Source organism: Heloderma suspectum, chromosome 2, assembly GCF_057233095.1.
Source record: "Heloderma suspectum isolate Gila_16-S chromosome 2, 16-S_ref, whole genome shotgun sequence".
NCBI classification, from domain to species: domain Eukaryota; kingdom Metazoa; phylum Chordata; class Lepidosauria; order Squamata; family Helodermatidae; genus Heloderma; species Heloderma suspectum.
In genome coordinates this window covers 306,457,783-306,474,727 of record NC_139459.1, presented here as the reverse complement: position 1 = coordinate 306,474,727, position 16,945 = coordinate 306,457,783, and the positions used below count along the sequence as shown (strand labels likewise).

Genomic DNA, 16,945 nt, shown 5'->3' with positions numbered 1-16,945 from the left:
CCCGTTTCAGAAATGAACTGTCTGTGTCTTTTCTGGCATGATCCTCCAAAAACAAAGAGTTTTTTTCTATTCTTTGCTTGTGGGAGCAGATCTCATCACTGCCGTATGCTGCCATTGCAAAGCATCTCTGAGCTGGTGGAAACAGCCAGGGCACTACAACATCACCACCCTGATCCTGCACTTAAGGAGGCTGCACCAGTCGGTCTTGCTCAGGGAAGAGGCCCCCACATCCCAGCAAGATGGCAGCAGGGGCAAGCATAAGGCTGGTAGTGCTGCCGGAACCCCTGCAAGCTCTCCATCTCTCACCAAGAGGCTTAGGCAGGCCACCATGGAGGAAATGGGTTGGAGGAAGTATGGGTTCACCAGGTGGTGGTTTCTAGTGTTCAAAAATCAGTGGCCCTTCTGGGCTAGGCACTGACCATGTTCATTCAAGATACATTGAAAATACTCATTTAGTGTGTGCTAGAAATAAATAAAAGCAGATTTTAAAAAAACATCTTCCAGCCTGCCTGCCAGGTAATGGGTGTATTCAGCCATAGAGAGGCTGAGCTGGTGATTCTTCTGAATAAGGGTTGTTTTGCACTTCAAAGAAACCTGAAGCAGAGATTAGGGATAGTGACCTCTGCTTCAACACACTTTCCCTTCTGAGTTTGGTCTGAGTTTCTGGGAATATCAGATTCAACATGCGCCTAGCACACAAGCCAGTGGGCCAAACAGCCTGGAATTTAGCAAGTGCGGAAACAGGGACAAGTTATGGCTCTTTGCTTTGGGAGTTTTCCTTGAAAAACTCAAATTTCACCTGCACCTAGCACAAAATCCAGTGGGCCAAAGTGCCCGAGCTTTGGGGGGTGCGATACCTCGAGGGGGGCTCGGAGGGGGCAAGGTGTCATGTGCATGGGTGGAAACAGGGAGAAGTTACAGCCCTTTGCTTTGGGAGTTTCTGTGGAAAACACCAGATTTTAACTCTGCCTAGCACAAAAACCACTGGGCCAAACTGTCTGAAATTTTGCAGGTGGCCTCCTCTCTGGGGGGTGGAGAGGTTCCCAAATTTCATGTCTGTATCAGAAAACTAAAAAAAAGTTAGTAATCACCATTTGTGTTTTCCTATGCAGTGGGAAAATGCCAAAAACAGGCGATCCAGATATCTAAATCTCACTTCAGGTTCGGATCAGAGTGGAGGGTGTCTGAATCGGTCCGAAGCAGATAGGGGTCGCTTCGGAGGATCCGAAGCAGCATCCAAAGCGGATCGGGGGGGGGGCATGCACAGCCCTCCTCAAAAGTCAGCACGAGTAACATGTCTATTCACAGGGCAAGCCTCTGAATATCTACTCAGAAATAAGCAGGAGAAACCTGAGAAGTGAGGAAGACTTAATCACTCCACAGCTTCCCCAGGGGCTGCCCCCTCTCCCTGGCACTAAAAAGCTCTTATCTCCAATAAGTAGCTGATCAGAAATAAGGGTTTTTCCCTACTAAGCCCTGAGAAAGGCAGCTAATTGGTGATATGATCCTTTTCTTGCCAGGAGAAGGGGAAAGGTCTGGGTCGATCAGCTGGGCTGGGGGGAAAGTGGTTGTAGTTGCTGCTGGCTTCGCAGACCACACCAGGGGGCTGTGTCCACAGTCCATTTGCTGCAAGCTGGCTCCATTTCAAGGTCATTTGGGGCACATGACGTTGCGGCCATTCTGCAGCCACTCTGGAGCTTTTCATGGAAAAACTGGATTTCCTGAGACTACTTTAAGTCCAATTCTTTTCCTTAAGTCAGGTTCTCTGCAGTATAGTTGTTGTGTGCCCCAACCCTTGCATTTACCTCAGACATGCTAGCCCTGCCCAGGGATGTGGCTTTCACCATGACCCCAGTCAAGGGGAGTTTTCTGTCTGTGTTTCCCATCCCTGTGTTTTCCAGCACAAACCAAGCAGTGTCTCCCCAGAAGTAACTCCCATTATGGTCAGTGAGGCTTGTCCCCTGAATGTGCACTTCAGAATTTACAGCCATCCCCCTCAATTGAAATAGCAGATTTTAAAGCAGTAATTCCCTAAAGGCTATAAAGTGCTATCTTGAAGCTGCGATTCTCTGTTGTTTGGTTTATTGCTGTTCAGAAATAACTAATCACGTATTCTATCATGCGCAGCATCGGGTTAGAAAGGGGGCTGCTTTCCCATCCCTGTCTTACCCACCACAAACATATGTGTGTCTACTCAGAAGTAACTCCCATTGTATTCAGTGAGGCTTGTCTTTGATGTTTACTTCCTTTCTTTTTGGAAGTAATTAATTCGCAGCTTCGCTTTGCAGCATTGGGAGCTTCAGGGGAAAGGAGAAAAGGGGTTAGAAAAAGGGCTGGTTGGAGCAAGGGTGCTTCAAGTATTCACAGGGTTAATTCTCCTAAAGGCTGTAAAGCATTTTGCCAGCTGTAAGGGAGTAGTTAATGCGGAGCTTCGTTTGATCGCAGCATGGGGAGCTTTAACTGAGGGAGAAGGATCTACAGTAGGGATGTATGAAAGTCACTTACCTTTTTGTGGATTGTGTTCGCGCTGGGGGGGAGGCGCTCCGTCCCTCCCCCCGGAATCCTCGACGGGGGGGGAGGCAATCTGGTCCTCCCCCCACGGAATCCTGCCTGGCTGGCTCTGCTCCGCGGCAGCTCTGCGGAGCAGCCAGCCAGGCCCGTCCACAGCCAGAGTTCCGGCCGTGGACTGGCTCGTGCGGACGCAAATGGCGGCCGCCATCACAGCCGCCATTTGCGTCCAGCCAGGCAGCCGTGATAGGCTACATAAGTCTTTATGTAGCCTATCACGGCTGGGCAAAACAAAAACAACCCCCCCCCAGCATACGCAAATGCTGTATGTTCCCTATTTTTTGCCGTTCTAGCGTACGTAAATATTAACGTAGGCTATTATGGCGAAAAAAGGGGAACGCAAATGGCGTAGTGGGCGCCATTTGCGCTCCTTTTTTTCCCACCGTAATAGCTTACTTAATTATTTACGTAGGCTAAAATGGCGAAAAAAAAGGAACTCAAATAGCACCCACTACGCTATTTGCATTCCCCTTTTTTTCGCCATAATAGCCTACGTAAGCTAGAACGGCAAAAAATAGGGAATGCAAATGGTGGCTGCCATAGCCGCTGCCATTTGCGTACGCTGGGTTTTTTTGGGGGGGTTAGCTGTGATAGGCTACGTAAAGACTTACATAGCCTATCACAGCTGCAAGGTCACCAATGGTGGCTGCAGCAGCCTGGCTGCGGCCAGCCAGGAGACCAGCCGCCGGAGCCGCTGCCAATCCGCCGCATCCGCCCCAGGTAAGTTCCGTTCTGGGGGGATTCTGCAGGGGGGCAGGAGGCCGTTCCACCATGGATTCCGGGGGGGCCGGATTCTTAGAATCCGGCCTCACTGGAATCCGTGGCGGAATTCTCTGCCATCCCTAATCTATAGCTGTGTTTCTGTAATGTTTCATGCTCTAAGGAAGTAATTAATGGGAGGGGGGAGAGAGGAGAGTGCTTTTGTCGAGACACAGGAGGAAACCTCCCAGGATTTTATAAAAGGAAAGAGGGGGGAGAGAGCCTGGATTGGGGAGGGTGGGCTCTCTTTTTGGTTGAGCAGTCCCTACCAGTCAGATGACATTCACTCCAACCACTGCCCCCACTCGGAAGTATGTTCTGTGAAGAGACTTTTGCTGGTGCAGCGCACTCACTCGTGGAGCCCTGCGCAGACCAAAGCGCAGCAAAGCCAATTCCTAGGAAAATCCGGATAGTCCTCCATTCACTTCTCCTTCCACTGTTGTGGAGAAACCCACCAGGAGTGGCTGAGGACTGTGGTTTGGGCATCCTCAGCTTAGATCATAAAAAAGCAACCCCCAACATGACAAATTTGAGTGGTATGAATTCACCTCAAGAGCTATCACGACCAGAGCTATGTTACCAGTGTGGAGCAACTGGGGGGCAATTTAAACATGATGATGGGCAATTTAAACATGATGATGGGCAAATGAACTTACCTCTATAGCTCAGCATCTTGTTTAAACCAGATCTACTTGCCACTGTGGGCAATGTTAGCATGCATCTGTAGACTGCACTACACTGGTATACTAACATAGCACATGCAGTGGTTAAAGGCAAGTTCAAGCAAGGTGCCAGGTGCATGCAATGCTGCATGACTAAGTTTTTAATGCCTGCTAGGCATCACATTTAAATTGAGCATGATGGTGCAGAATATGAGATCCTGGATAAGAATTCGTATGTCTTCAAGTAAAACATTATGCCATTGATAAACATTATGAAGGTTTATAGCCTCAGGAAATGAAAGCTTTTTATGTTTGTAATGTAAACTAATCTGGATTTTTTCATACATGTTATGAGGACATTTATTTACAGTGAGTAATGTACTGTTTAGTTCAATTTAAAATGCACTAACTTGTAGCTTGACCTTACAAATTATTACTTAACTAACCCAAGACATTCTGCTGACATTATTAAGTATGTTCACATGAACAAGCTGTACATGTAGGCAAAACTACTACATTTTACCAGTCAAATAGCATGCATGCCTGGTTTGTGGTAGGATATTGTATAACTATAAACATACTGAATGAAGCAACTTTTATTTTAATTAGAAAATCTTTTTTGTTTATATCATCTATTTATGGTGACTTGGAAAGGGTGTGCACCAGGTTTAAAATGGCCAGTACAGTAATTATATAGAATTGAAGAAAGGCGATCAGAAACGGTAGGATTCATTCCATCCCAAATGCATGCCTCATATGGAAACCACATGTACAGCCTTACTTGTCACTTAGAAGCCATCATAAAATAAACCAAGGCTAAGAGTATGCTGGCAATGAATGAATCCTAACTTCTAAATATGATTTGCCTTTTCTGTAGCCTAGATTTAGGCAACAAAAAGCAGCAGAGGGCAGAATCTCGCAGAAATTATCTTTCTCTTTTTCCATCACTAAACGTTTTCTTTATTCTTAGCTCACATAACATCACTTCTTAATTTCTTTGCTGTTCCAAAAATGTAGTGAATTTGATGTCATGGGTGGAATCCTGCAGGACCCACATGCACAGAGCAGCATGTGGAGTTGCTCCACAAGTATCAGTAGAGCTCCCACTCCCACCAGGCCACTGTACTGTCACCAGGCCTATCTATCCATTCCACCAGTGTAGTGGACCACCAGAGCTCACCACACCATCCCCCTCGTTCCCAATCATGGTGGGGGTCAGGCAGTGGACACCACTGCCCACCAATGACATCACACAAAAGCACCACATGCTTGCTGGCTCATCTAACAGATTCTACAGCTGTGGTCAATCAGGAGAGAGGAGGCGGAGCCAGACAATGTCACTGGGCTATTTAAATGGCCTGTGAAAGGTGCGGGGTAAGAAAAGAGATGAGACAGCAGAAGGAAGAAGGACAGGGAGATGGGAAGGAGAATCAGCAAAGGTGAAATGAGATGTAGGTAGGGAGGAGAGGAAGTAACAGTGGCCGGAGGAGGAAGGGGAGAGAATGGGGAACGGGATGAGCTGAGGAGCCAGAATCAGCAGGAAGGAAGATGTGAATCAGGAGGAGGGAGGAATAATTATTTATATTTATAATTATTTTATTTATTTAAAGTGTTTTACCCTGCTCCTCAGCACGCACGCACACACACACACCAAAGCTACTGAAGCAGCTTACAGTCAATCAGTAAAACAAAACAGTACCTGCCTTCAAGTTTACAATCTTAAAACATACATGACGCACAAGGGAAAAGAGATGGGGAGGGAAGAGGAAAAAATTAAGTAAACTTTCAGCAAAGCTGGTGGAATGGCCCTGCTTACCCTCTCATCTCCTGGGGTGTGGGAACAGTCAACTGGAGTAGGTCCTGAGGGCCTGACGTTCCCTTTGCCTCACCCTATCTGCTTTCCTATAGGGCTGTTGATGTTAGAGAGTGAATAGACTGTAAAGCCAAAGTAGAAGGACACAAACCTTCTCCTAAACCTTTTGTATTTACCTGCAAGATTAATATAACTGTAATGATGGTGTCTTCTCTAAACCCCACATTATTGGAGCTTTAAGGAAAGCTCATGTGGAAAACCAACCTGAGGAACTTCTTAAAAAACAGGTTACATTGATTTATAAAATAATGTTGACAGAGGAATTCTTAAGATTAGTAGAAACACTAAATCCCACTCCCAAGCATGATAAATAACGTATCTCACTACATACACAGGGGTGCAATTCCAAAGGATCCCAGTAGCAATGCTAAAAATTATTAGGATCCACCCATGCTGGCTGGGGCATTCTGGGAGCTGTAGGACTTGTTTTTGTCTAAACATGCATTGGATTCTGTCCTTAAGAAGTCAACCCATGGATTAAACCTCAACTGCCTGCCTGCCCATTCTCAACAGCACTTCAAAGAAAATCGTTCTATTTAGTCACGTTAGGGGGTGGAAAGCCTCATTTCTTATGTCCCCAAGTTCTGCATGTCAGAATGGTGATGCTAATAAAATTAACAGTCTTACATTGCTGAGAGTTGTTAGGTGTGAAACAGTGGTTCCGGGAGCACGACCTTTTTTTAAGTTGTAGCATCAGACGCCGATCCTCTGCTTGCTGAATTCGTTCATTTTGTTTCCTCCTCCAGGCCACTACCCTAAACAAAGGGCAATGTCACACACTGCTGTAAATTTAATTTGGATGCTTTTAAAATATCATTAATTTTAAATTCTTTTTGATTTGTGATTGACATTTTGTAGGCAATGTTCGGGGTGATCTTGAGATGGAAAATGGAAATTAGGGAGATATCCAAAAGCATTGTGGACATAGGTGACTTCAGTTACCCTCAGAAGCCAGGTAAATCTGTGTTCCGATCACAACAAAGAGGTAAAATGTCTACAAAGAGTCTTCTGGCACCTTAAAGACTAACAAATGTATTCTGACATAAGCTCTCATGTGGTGGTGTACTGGTAAATTTGGAAGTGCAGACACTTGTCATGAGAGTCCAAAACTGCAGACAGGCAGCTGTGTTGATCTATGAGTGTGTGTGTATTCCTAACTATGTCACTGGGGCAGGGCCTTATAACCTTCCATGTCTGCACCAGATCTTCATGCACCCATCCTTAGGGATGGCGGAGAATTTCTCCCCGAAACTTCGGGGGGCCGAGTGCCAACGTGTTCGGCCCCCTGAACAAGTTTCGGGGAGAAATTCTCCACACACCCCCGCCCGGGACGGGGCTTACCTTTGCCGAATGTCCCTCCCGGCGGCGGGTCCGGCCGGCGGTTCGGCGGGTGTTTGTGTGGGGCGGGAGCAGCAGCCGGTCTTTCGACCGGCTGTCGCCGCCGCCATTCCAATAAAAGAAAAAAAACAAAAACGCCCCCGTGATAGGCTACGTGACGATTAACGTAGCCTATCACGGCTAGATTTGCAAAGTCAGCCGTGATAGGCTACGTCAATCGTCACGTAGCCTATCACAGGTGACTTAAAAAAAAAAAAAAAAGCGCATACGGATAATGGCGGCCCCCATAGGGAGCCGCCATTCCCGTTCCTTATTTAGTCGCTGTAGTCTACGTAAAGATTTACGTAACGCTGCGTTGCCCTTATTTTCGCCGTGGTCTACGTAAATCTTTACGTAGACTACAGCGACTAAATAAGGAACGGGAATGGCGGCTCCCTATGGGGGCCGCCATTAGCGTACGTGCTTTTTTTTTTTAAAGTCACCCGTGATAGGCTACGTGACGATTAACGTAGCCTATCACGGCTGACTTTGCAGATCTAGCTGTGATAGGCTACATTAATCATCACGTAGCCTATCACAGGGGCGGTTTTTTTTTTAAAAAAAACAACAATGGAGTTCACGGCCGGGCGAGGCGGGAAGCCTCCTCCCCGGCCTGAATTTCGGCCGGGCGAGGCGGGAAGCCTCCCCCCCGGCCTGAATTTCGGCCGGGGCGAGGCGGGAAGCCTCCCCCCCCCGGCCTGAACTTCGCGGGGGGAGCAGCGAAGCGTCTCCCCCCCACCGCGAACAAGCTTTGACGACAGGTAAGTGACTTTCGTCCAGCCCTACCCATCCTTGACAGTCATTTCACTTTTGTGACTTGTGACAGCATATAGGGTGCTTCCCCCATGTTGGTCCCCACTCCCCAGTATACATAGCTTTCAATGATTACTGATTAAATAATGTGGTTTTGCAGGCGGAAAGCTTATCTTTGCTCAAAGTACACAGAAAGTGGGTTCCAAGAAGTGTACCCACTCCCATTTTCCAGGAAATCAGGACGTTTCCAATGGTTAAAAAACTGTGGGTTGTTTGTGAGCATGCGGGAGTGCATGAACATGCTGGTTCCTGCCCACCTCTGCTTTCCTAAGCAACCGAGGAACACCCTGTTACATCTAATACCAGAACTTCCAGAGTCTCCAGAGCACCAAAATGCTGAATTCAACTTTACATTGACCCAGTTCCCATGTTCAAACAACCCATGGTTAAAAAACCAGGATGAGCATGCTGGTTCATGCCCACTTCTGCTTTCCTAAGTGACCCAAGAACACCCTGTTACATCCAAACCCAGAACTCCCAAAGTCTCCAGAGCACAGAAAAGAGAGAAAAATACCCACAGGTTCTGTCTTGTGTTAATGCTGAAATTTTAGAGCACGCTTACAAGAGAGTAAATACCATCCAACACAGAGAGACAAGCTTCTGAGTACACAAACATGGGATCAGGCTGCATGGTTGCAATCCTGTGCACATTAGGGGTCAAGTTGCCTCAGTGAGAGTTACTTCTGAGTAAACATGCATAGGATCAGGCTGCACAAAGGAATGGGGGAACTTGCTCCTCAGTTGTTGTTTTTACCAAGAACCCAATACGTGTCCTTAAGTCCCCCCCACAATAAGAATAGCGAACAAGACGAAAGCTTTTATCTAGAAAGAAAGAAAAAAGTCTCTCTCCCCTACCACAATCAGTTTCCTTCTCTCTGTCTCTGTCTCTCTCTTTGCAAATAAGTTAGTTGCTGGAGATAAACATCTGCTAGCATAACCAAAAGAGACCTTTGTGAAGCAATGACCTTACAATGATCTCCTCCAATCAGCTCTCAGTTGGCAGGAAAGGGCAGTACTCTCCAGTAGCTTTGCTAGTGAGAGAGAACTTGGAGTAGAGCCAGCAAAGAGGGGGGGAGGGGGAGGGGGCTGTGCACTGAGCACTAGTAGAGCCCCCATTATTGGAGAAGCACCGGGATGCTGTCCCAGTGAGCCCCAGCAGCATGACAAGCCTGCTTTCGTGGACACTGTCCACTTCATCAGATGCATGACGAGTTAACCTCCAATTGGCAGATTTATATAACCGATTGTTCTTTTGTTTGTGTGGCAACAGACCAACATGGTAGCGTCTGGAAACTGTAAAATGTCTAGAAGGAACAATCAGTCATGGAACCAACCAGAGGGGACACAACCTTGGACCTAATTCTAAGAGGTGCACAGAACCTGGTGTGAGATGTGAATGTTGTTGAACCAGTTGGAAACAGTGACTACAGTGCTATCAAATGTAATTTATATGTAAGTGGAAAATTGTGAAGTAATCCCAACACAGTCACATTTTACTACAAAAGAGGAAACTTCTAAAATGAGGGAACTCATAAAAAGGAAAACTCACAGGAGTTCAGGAGCATTCAGTTCAGGATGAATCATCTCTAGGAGATGAGGATGAAAATGTTTTTGATCACCCAAATGGGGATGGGGTAGAAATAGGCCACAAGCATATAGTAGAGCATGGCAGTCAAATATGACAAAAGGGAAAATGACATTTAGGGAGGTACATCATGCATAAGTGTTTCTACACTAGTGCTAGAAGGCACTGAGCCAAATTGGAGGAATTTGAATGCTTGATTTTAAAGGAGAACATAGATATAGCAGGCATAACAGAAACCTGATGGAATGGACAGAACTAGTGGGATTTGGTCATCTCTGGAGACAAACCCTATAGAAAGGATAGGAATGAGCATACTGTGTATGTGTGTGTGTGTGTGTGGCTTTGTGTCTCTTTGTATGTCAAAGAGAACATAGTGTCAAACAAACGAGATACCCCCAAAGGGGTAAACTCTTCCACAGAATCCCTGCAGGTGACCAGTATCAGGCCCCAAAAGTAATTTAGCACTTGAGACATGCTATCACCAACCACCTTGACCAAAATGCTTAAGGTGATCTTGAGATGGAAAGTGAAATCAAGGGGTAATCCAAAGGAGAAAGTATTGCAGTAATTTGTGAGTTCTATTAGCCTCATCTAGACTGGATAAGTGCAAGTTTTGGTCATGACAAAGAGATACATCATCATCATTTCTATACCACCCCATAGCCGAAAAAAGATCAACTTTTTAGATACTCTGAACAACTGTGCCCTAAACAGCTGGTCATGCCACAGTTGATCATAGAACTGAGGAAACTTCTAAAAAATGAGGGGATAGTTAAAAGGGAAGTTGAAAGGAAAGTCAAGACGGTCAGATTTCTCTAAAATGCTTTGGGTTTACTCAAAATCACAGCAATAGGGGCTCAGCTAGAATGTGTGCCACAAGTCAGGAAAGGTACCACCAAGTCCAAGAAGAGGTCACTAACATGGTTAACAAGCAATGTCAAGGAACCTATTAGAGAAAAGAAGGTTTTCCACCCAGAGAAAACTGGTTATTGGGCAGATTAACAATATAATAAATGAATTCCTTTAGAAAATGGAAGGTCCCACCCAAATGAAAACAAAAAAATAATACAAGCTTACACAAAAGAAATTCAAGCAGACAATAAGGGAGGCAAGAAAGGATTTTGAGGAACATATTGGAGAGACTGCCTTGTCTTTCACACTCCTGCTCACTCCCTGTGGTTCTTAGGGGAGTTCTTTCTTGTAGTTCTGCATGCTCCCTGGATTCATCTGGCAGCCACTCAAAAAAGGCTGTTTAATGTAGTTGCCCCTGCCCTCTAGAATACTCTGCCCTTGGAATTCAGGCATGCTCCAACAACTGTGGGGCATGGTAAAGACATTTTTTTCACCCAGGCTTTTCGATATTAATTTTTGTCACTTGAGTATGCTTCTGGTTAAACTTTTAAATATATATATATATGTATGTATGTATGTATGTTGAAGTGAACATTTTAAATTATTATATTGTATTTTGTTTTTGTATTGTACACAAATTTGGTAAATTAGTTATTAAGCAGTATATACACATATTAAATAAATAATTATATCATTAACAACATTGATACCAACAATAACACATTCTTTAAACACATTAGACACAGAAACTGACTAGGGAGGTAGCTGGATGAGAAGGGAATCAAAAGGGTACTAAAGGAGGATGAGAATTCAGAGAAGCTGAGTTAATTATTTGTATCTGTCTTCACTGCAGATGATATAGGGCAGATACCTATGCCTAAACTTATTTTTTCAGGATGGGAGCCTGAGGACCTGAGGCAAATAGTGGTGATAAGAAATGAAGTTCTAGATCTTACTAACAAATAGAAAACAAATCACCACGTCCAGATAGTATCCATCTGAGAGTTCTTTAAAAAACTAAAATGTGAAACTGCTGGAAAAAATGTTTTAAAATCTAGGTTAGCAAGGGGTTCCCGCCTCCCCCACCCGCATTACCAGCCACACTCATACAGACATTCACACCCATTCTCACAGACACACCATTTTCATCCATTCAAACTGAACAAACAAGACACCCCACATTCACAAACCCCCCATTAATCCACTCACAGACACCTCACCATCCATCCACTCACTCACACTTTCTCTCCCTACTCCTCTTCAGAAAAAAGTTAAAGTACCAACAAGACAATGCAAGTGGTTTGTCAAATTGCCGTTATCACCATGAAACAGAGCTACTGCTGACTCTTATTTTCTCCCTGCCTCTCTGGCTGTGACAGCACATATTGGAGCTACCTCGCCACATGGTTGAGGATTTTAAAAAAATTGATTGGCTGTGGGTGTCCTGGACGATGCCCATACAAGCCATAGGGAAAGATGGGCCCCTTCCCAATTAGCTAAGGAGCCTACGTGAGCCATACTGGCTTTCAGGGGAAGTGTTCCACCAGGGCACCCTCCTAGAAAATCTTTCCCCATATCTTTTCATTGGGAAAACATTCTGCGCATGCACATTTTAGAACGATGAAGATGGGCTGCTAGCTGAGAGACAAAAACAACAACAGGCTTGGGACGGAATGGTAGCAGCCAGCGCAATGTGCACTGCACTGCAAAGCAATTATTATGATTGACGAGATGACTGTGAGTAATGCAGGGGGTGCATGGGGTGCCGTACTACAGAATGTGTAATAAAACAGCTACTGTCGGCTTTAAACATGGATCAGACAAATTCATGGAGGATAAGGCTATCAATGACTACTAGTCATGATGGCTGTATATTACCTTCAGTCACTAGGGAGCACACGCGGGAAACTACTATTGCACTCATGTCTTATTTGTGGGCTTCCCATGGGAATCTGGTTGTCCACAGCGGGAACAGAATGCTGGACTAGGTAGGCCTTTGGTCTGATCCAGCAGAGCTCTTCTTATATTCTTATGCTACAAGAGTATAGAGACCAAGATTCATGATGAAGATTGTGTTGTGAACTTGCCACCAACACCCAAACACTGTCAGTCAAGATCAGGAAGTAGATCTTGCACTGCTTTTATTTTTTTATTTTCTTGCTTATTTCACAAAAAGTAGGCCTTACAGTCTGATTGCCTTCAATAAGGAGGATATCGTAATGATGAAAATAGAGCTCACTGTAGATCACATTAAGACCATAGCCTTGGAACTCCTTTCCCAAAAGCTGTGCCATAACCCATAATTGCTAAGCTTCAAGGACATGAGGCCTTTAAAAATTATTCCATCACACATTTTTCTGCTGATATTTGTGTGCTGCTTTATTGGGTTTTATTTCTATGCTTTTTAATTACTATATTTTGTGCCTTTTAATTAGTATTTTATTATGCTTATGTTTTATGGCGTAGCGTGAACCACACCAAGCATTCCTTAGGACAAAAAGACACAGGTTATAACATTTTAAAATTAATTAGTTATCTGTACCTTATAATATCTTTTTCATAAGGGGACTTATACTCTTCAGTTCTGTGTTGGTTAGTCTTTCTTGAAGGAGGCCTATGAAAAAAGGTAATCACGAACCCATTTTAAATCAAGTTTTAAAGTATCAATGGTTTAAATTGCAGCAAAAATACCTGACCTCCTGGACATTTTATTTATATTCGTTTATAAAACAACTCTTCAGTTTGCAAAATGGATTGAAAAAATATATAAGGAAAAATTCTCAGTAATATTTCCCAGTTATATCTGCATTTAGACAGCACAGTAATGATTTAGAGATACTATGCATCTTTCTACTTGCCTTTTATCTTCTTTATTTTCTAAGGCATTATTTTCATGGTTGATGATTAGACCGAGTCCTATGTAGACTTTGTAGACTTTCTCCTTTCCCATATTCTACTTATATCAAAGCTTTTCAGACCTTCTCAATGTTTCAAGAAAAAATCTCAGTGTCAACCAAATGACTTCCAGTAATGAGCAAATTTCATCCCTATCATGTACCAATGAAGCATCACATTTACTGTGGCATAGGTGTGCATGTGATAAAATCATATCTGACATTGGATACTGCAAACATAGTCCCATAGCCAGATAACCTGGGGTGAGAGGGCCTAGTGGTACATAGGTTCAGGAAAGAATCAATGCAGAACATCAATAAGCTAAATACACAATGCTGAATAGGTTTGAAATGATTAGGTTTTTTTTTATTTTCAAGCCAGGTTTTAAGTTATTTAATTGTAATCAGTAGTAATGAAATAAGATTTACGGTGCAATCTTATGGAGATAAGCCTTCAAACTTGGAGGCTGATGACTATCCAATGTAGGGCGGCCAGAGCATGGAGCCGATCCTTACCTCTGTGCTCTGGCCACCCTGCATTTTTGGCCAGACAGATGATTTCGCCTGTCAGAGCTTCAGAGGGGAAGGTGGAGAGGCCTTGCAGTGCATAGGAAGCCATGTAACTATCAGGGATGAGTCCAAACTCCTTGACATGTCTGACAGCTCTGATTCTAAATCAGTTGGAACATCTAGATCAGAGCCTGGGGGAGAGACCTTCCCTAGAGTCCCAAGGTGCTGGGACAGGTTCCTCCAAAGGCCTTAACAAACAGATGGCCCAGGCTGAGTTGCTGCCCCCTCCCTCTACCATCCGAAGTCAAGTTTCCGAGGAGGAGGAGAAAGAGGGGTGTGACTTGAGAGATGTTGGGCACGACTTGAGAGACGCTAGGGCACATCGCAAAGCAAAGCGGGAAAAGTTAGGGACAGGGCTTAGACACTCCGCAAGGATAGCCACTCTTAGAAGCCAATATAGGAAGGAGCCACCCTAAGGGAGGGGCATCACCAAGAAGCAAGTTTGGCTGTGAGATTCACGGCAAACTGTTGGCAAGTTCACTACCCTCCAGTTCATCTCCCCTGTTTAGAGATCGCAGATTAATTATTTAGGGCCTAAAGCAGACTGAGGGTTTCCTTGAATCTGCACTTGTAGAAAGGCTCGTCTTTAGGAAAATAAAGTTGTATTGGCCTGAAGCTTTGTCTCTTTGTGGGGGATTGTGAAGGGGAAGGACAATCCAATTCCAGACAGTAATGCGGCTTTCGCAGTCTCCTCTCCTCCCCGCCCCCGCTCCCTTTTCCCGTCATCGCACTCTGTTTCCCAGCACAGAGAGAACTACGCTGGCTATGAGGGGGCAGGGAGCACACTGTCTAGAAACCAAAAAATCCTATGGCCCTCTAGACAGTGTCTAGCGGCCATAGGATTGCTTCCTCCATTTTTATAAAATGTAAAAATTAGTGTCTAGTGCTTTTGTTTTCTCAGTACTTTTGGAATCCTTGGCTAGAACAACGCAAGATGAGAGCAAGTTTATTTCTTACTGAGAAATTGGGTGGAATAAATACCGACTGAAAGCTTTTCCTTCTATCTTCACAAATAGAATGGCTAGAGACTTTTTTTTTTAATGAAAGCTGAAAATTCAGGGTCCTGGAATCTCCCAGCGATGGCCACGTCTCTGCAAGTGCCCCAGTGGCTACATCCCTACTACAAACTCCAATACACATAGCTCCTTGAATGAGGAACTGTGGCAGGTCTTACCATTTAAAGGAGGAACTGTTAACCTTTTATGAATTAAGGGGCAAATTTATTTAAACCATGAATCAAGCCCGTGCATCCTTAGTAAGTGTGGAAAGGTCACTGTTAAGATACAGATATGTATATATACAACTTAAGTTTGCTTGTCATAGCAAGCCTTTCAAAAATATATTAAATCTGACCTCAACCCAAATACTTCTTTGTGTGCTCTTTGTCATGCAGATAAATGGTCTACTAGTTACAGGCATTTCTAACTGAATATGGAAATCTCCATAAAAATAAATGATTAAAAGGGATTGTGCATATCAGTCATAAGGTAATAGTTTGTGGGTTATGGTGAAGACTCCCACATAATGATCATTCTCTTCTGAGAGAAAATAAAAATAGACAAGGCATAAATGCCCATGTTATACTAATATTCATAAGCCATAAGAGATTAGAATTCTACTGATCTGTTTATCTGGGTTCACAGCACTGTTTAATTCCATATTTTAAATAAATAGAGAAAAAGGGAATGAAAGTTTTAATTTTTCGATGTTTTAAATATAAAAATTACTCATGGAAAAAAACCTGCTGCCACTTGTTCTGAAACAGTCGTCTGAAGGGTGACCATTACTTTCTTTTCTTTGCAATATTTTATCAACTGGAAAATGTAGATTAAGAAAAAGAACTTTACAATGTGATCCTAGATGAAAATACCTGTGTTCTAAGCTACACATTATTGTCATGACCATGGCTTCACTGTGAGTCCTAGTTCCTCTGTTTCAGTAAACTTTAGCTACAGCTCTGTCATTGGAGCAAACATCAAATTTTAAATGTGTCAATCACATCTATTTTTACTGGGTTTGTGCCTTGGAATATTTAGGGTACAATCCTATGGGTTGCATCCACAGTACGCATAAGCCGCTGAACTCGGAGGCTTATGAGTACCAATGCAGAGAGGGAGGTGCTTTGCGTCTGCCTCTCTGCATTTTAGCTAGATGGGCCATTTTGCCCATCTAGCGGAGGCTTCGGGGAAGGGGAGGCAAGGAGGCTGGGGCGGCCGTAGGAAAGATCGGAGGAATGCTGCCTTGGCCTCCTCTCCTCTGCTGGGAACACCCCCTTCTCCCTGTCTCCATGCTCCATTTTATGAGCATGGAGAGGCAGCCAGTACAGTTCTCTCCACGCCGGCTACAAGGGGGAGGGGGCAGGCAGCGCAGTTTCCTGGCACCGAGCTTGGAGCCCTGTGTCTGAGCTTAGAGCCAGGAAACCGAAAAATCCTATGTCCCCCAGATACTGTCTTAGGACTGCTCCCTCAGTAATTATTTTTAACATAGTTATATGTATATCTAGGCTACATTATGATACAAGCATATGTATATTTTAAAAAATTACAAAAATGTACTGTATTTTGGATAGTTGGGTCTCATGACACACAGGATGCTTCTAGATGGAGGGCTCCTAGTGCTTATACTCAAAAGGGATTGTGCAGTTATTCCATCTTTTCTTCCTTAACAGTTTTTTTCTGGTAAGAAAAAATACATAAGAAGTGGTGAGAAAACATGGGAGAGCTACAAACTGGAGATGATAAAGTCTGGATCACACATGAATGTGACAGTGCAAGGGACATCCGGTTGGAGCCATGGCGTCCGGCAGTGACTTGCAGAGTTCCGCAGGTTGCTTATCTCAAACAGCTGGGAAAAGGTTGAGAAACTTGGAATTAAAAGGGGAAGCTTACAGTACCATCTGGAAGAAATCTTGGAAGAACAGCTGCTTCTGTGAAGAAACAGAGGGGCTGGAATCTAAAAACAGACACCGGAGTGTCATCTACTGAACGCTGTT

General features: G+C 44.2%; 1 protein-coding gene across 1 annotated transcript in view; it reads right to left on the bottom strand.

The window, feature by feature from the left end:
• The window catches only part of LOC146354929 (uncharacterized), a 154,078-nt gene that overhangs the window by 10,084 nt on the left and 127,049 nt on the right, over positions 1 to 16,945 (bottom strand). Inside the window, exons 30-31 of the mRNA XM_084840190.1 lie at positions 13,032 to 13,103; positions 6,490 to 6,617 (exon numbers count right to left, since the gene is read on the bottom strand). Of these exons, the coding sequence (XP_084696316.1) occupies positions 6,490 to 6,617; positions 13,032 to 13,103 (200 nt within the window). The remainder of the gene's footprint in view (positions 1 to 6,489; positions 6,618 to 13,031; positions 13,104 to 16,945) is intronic.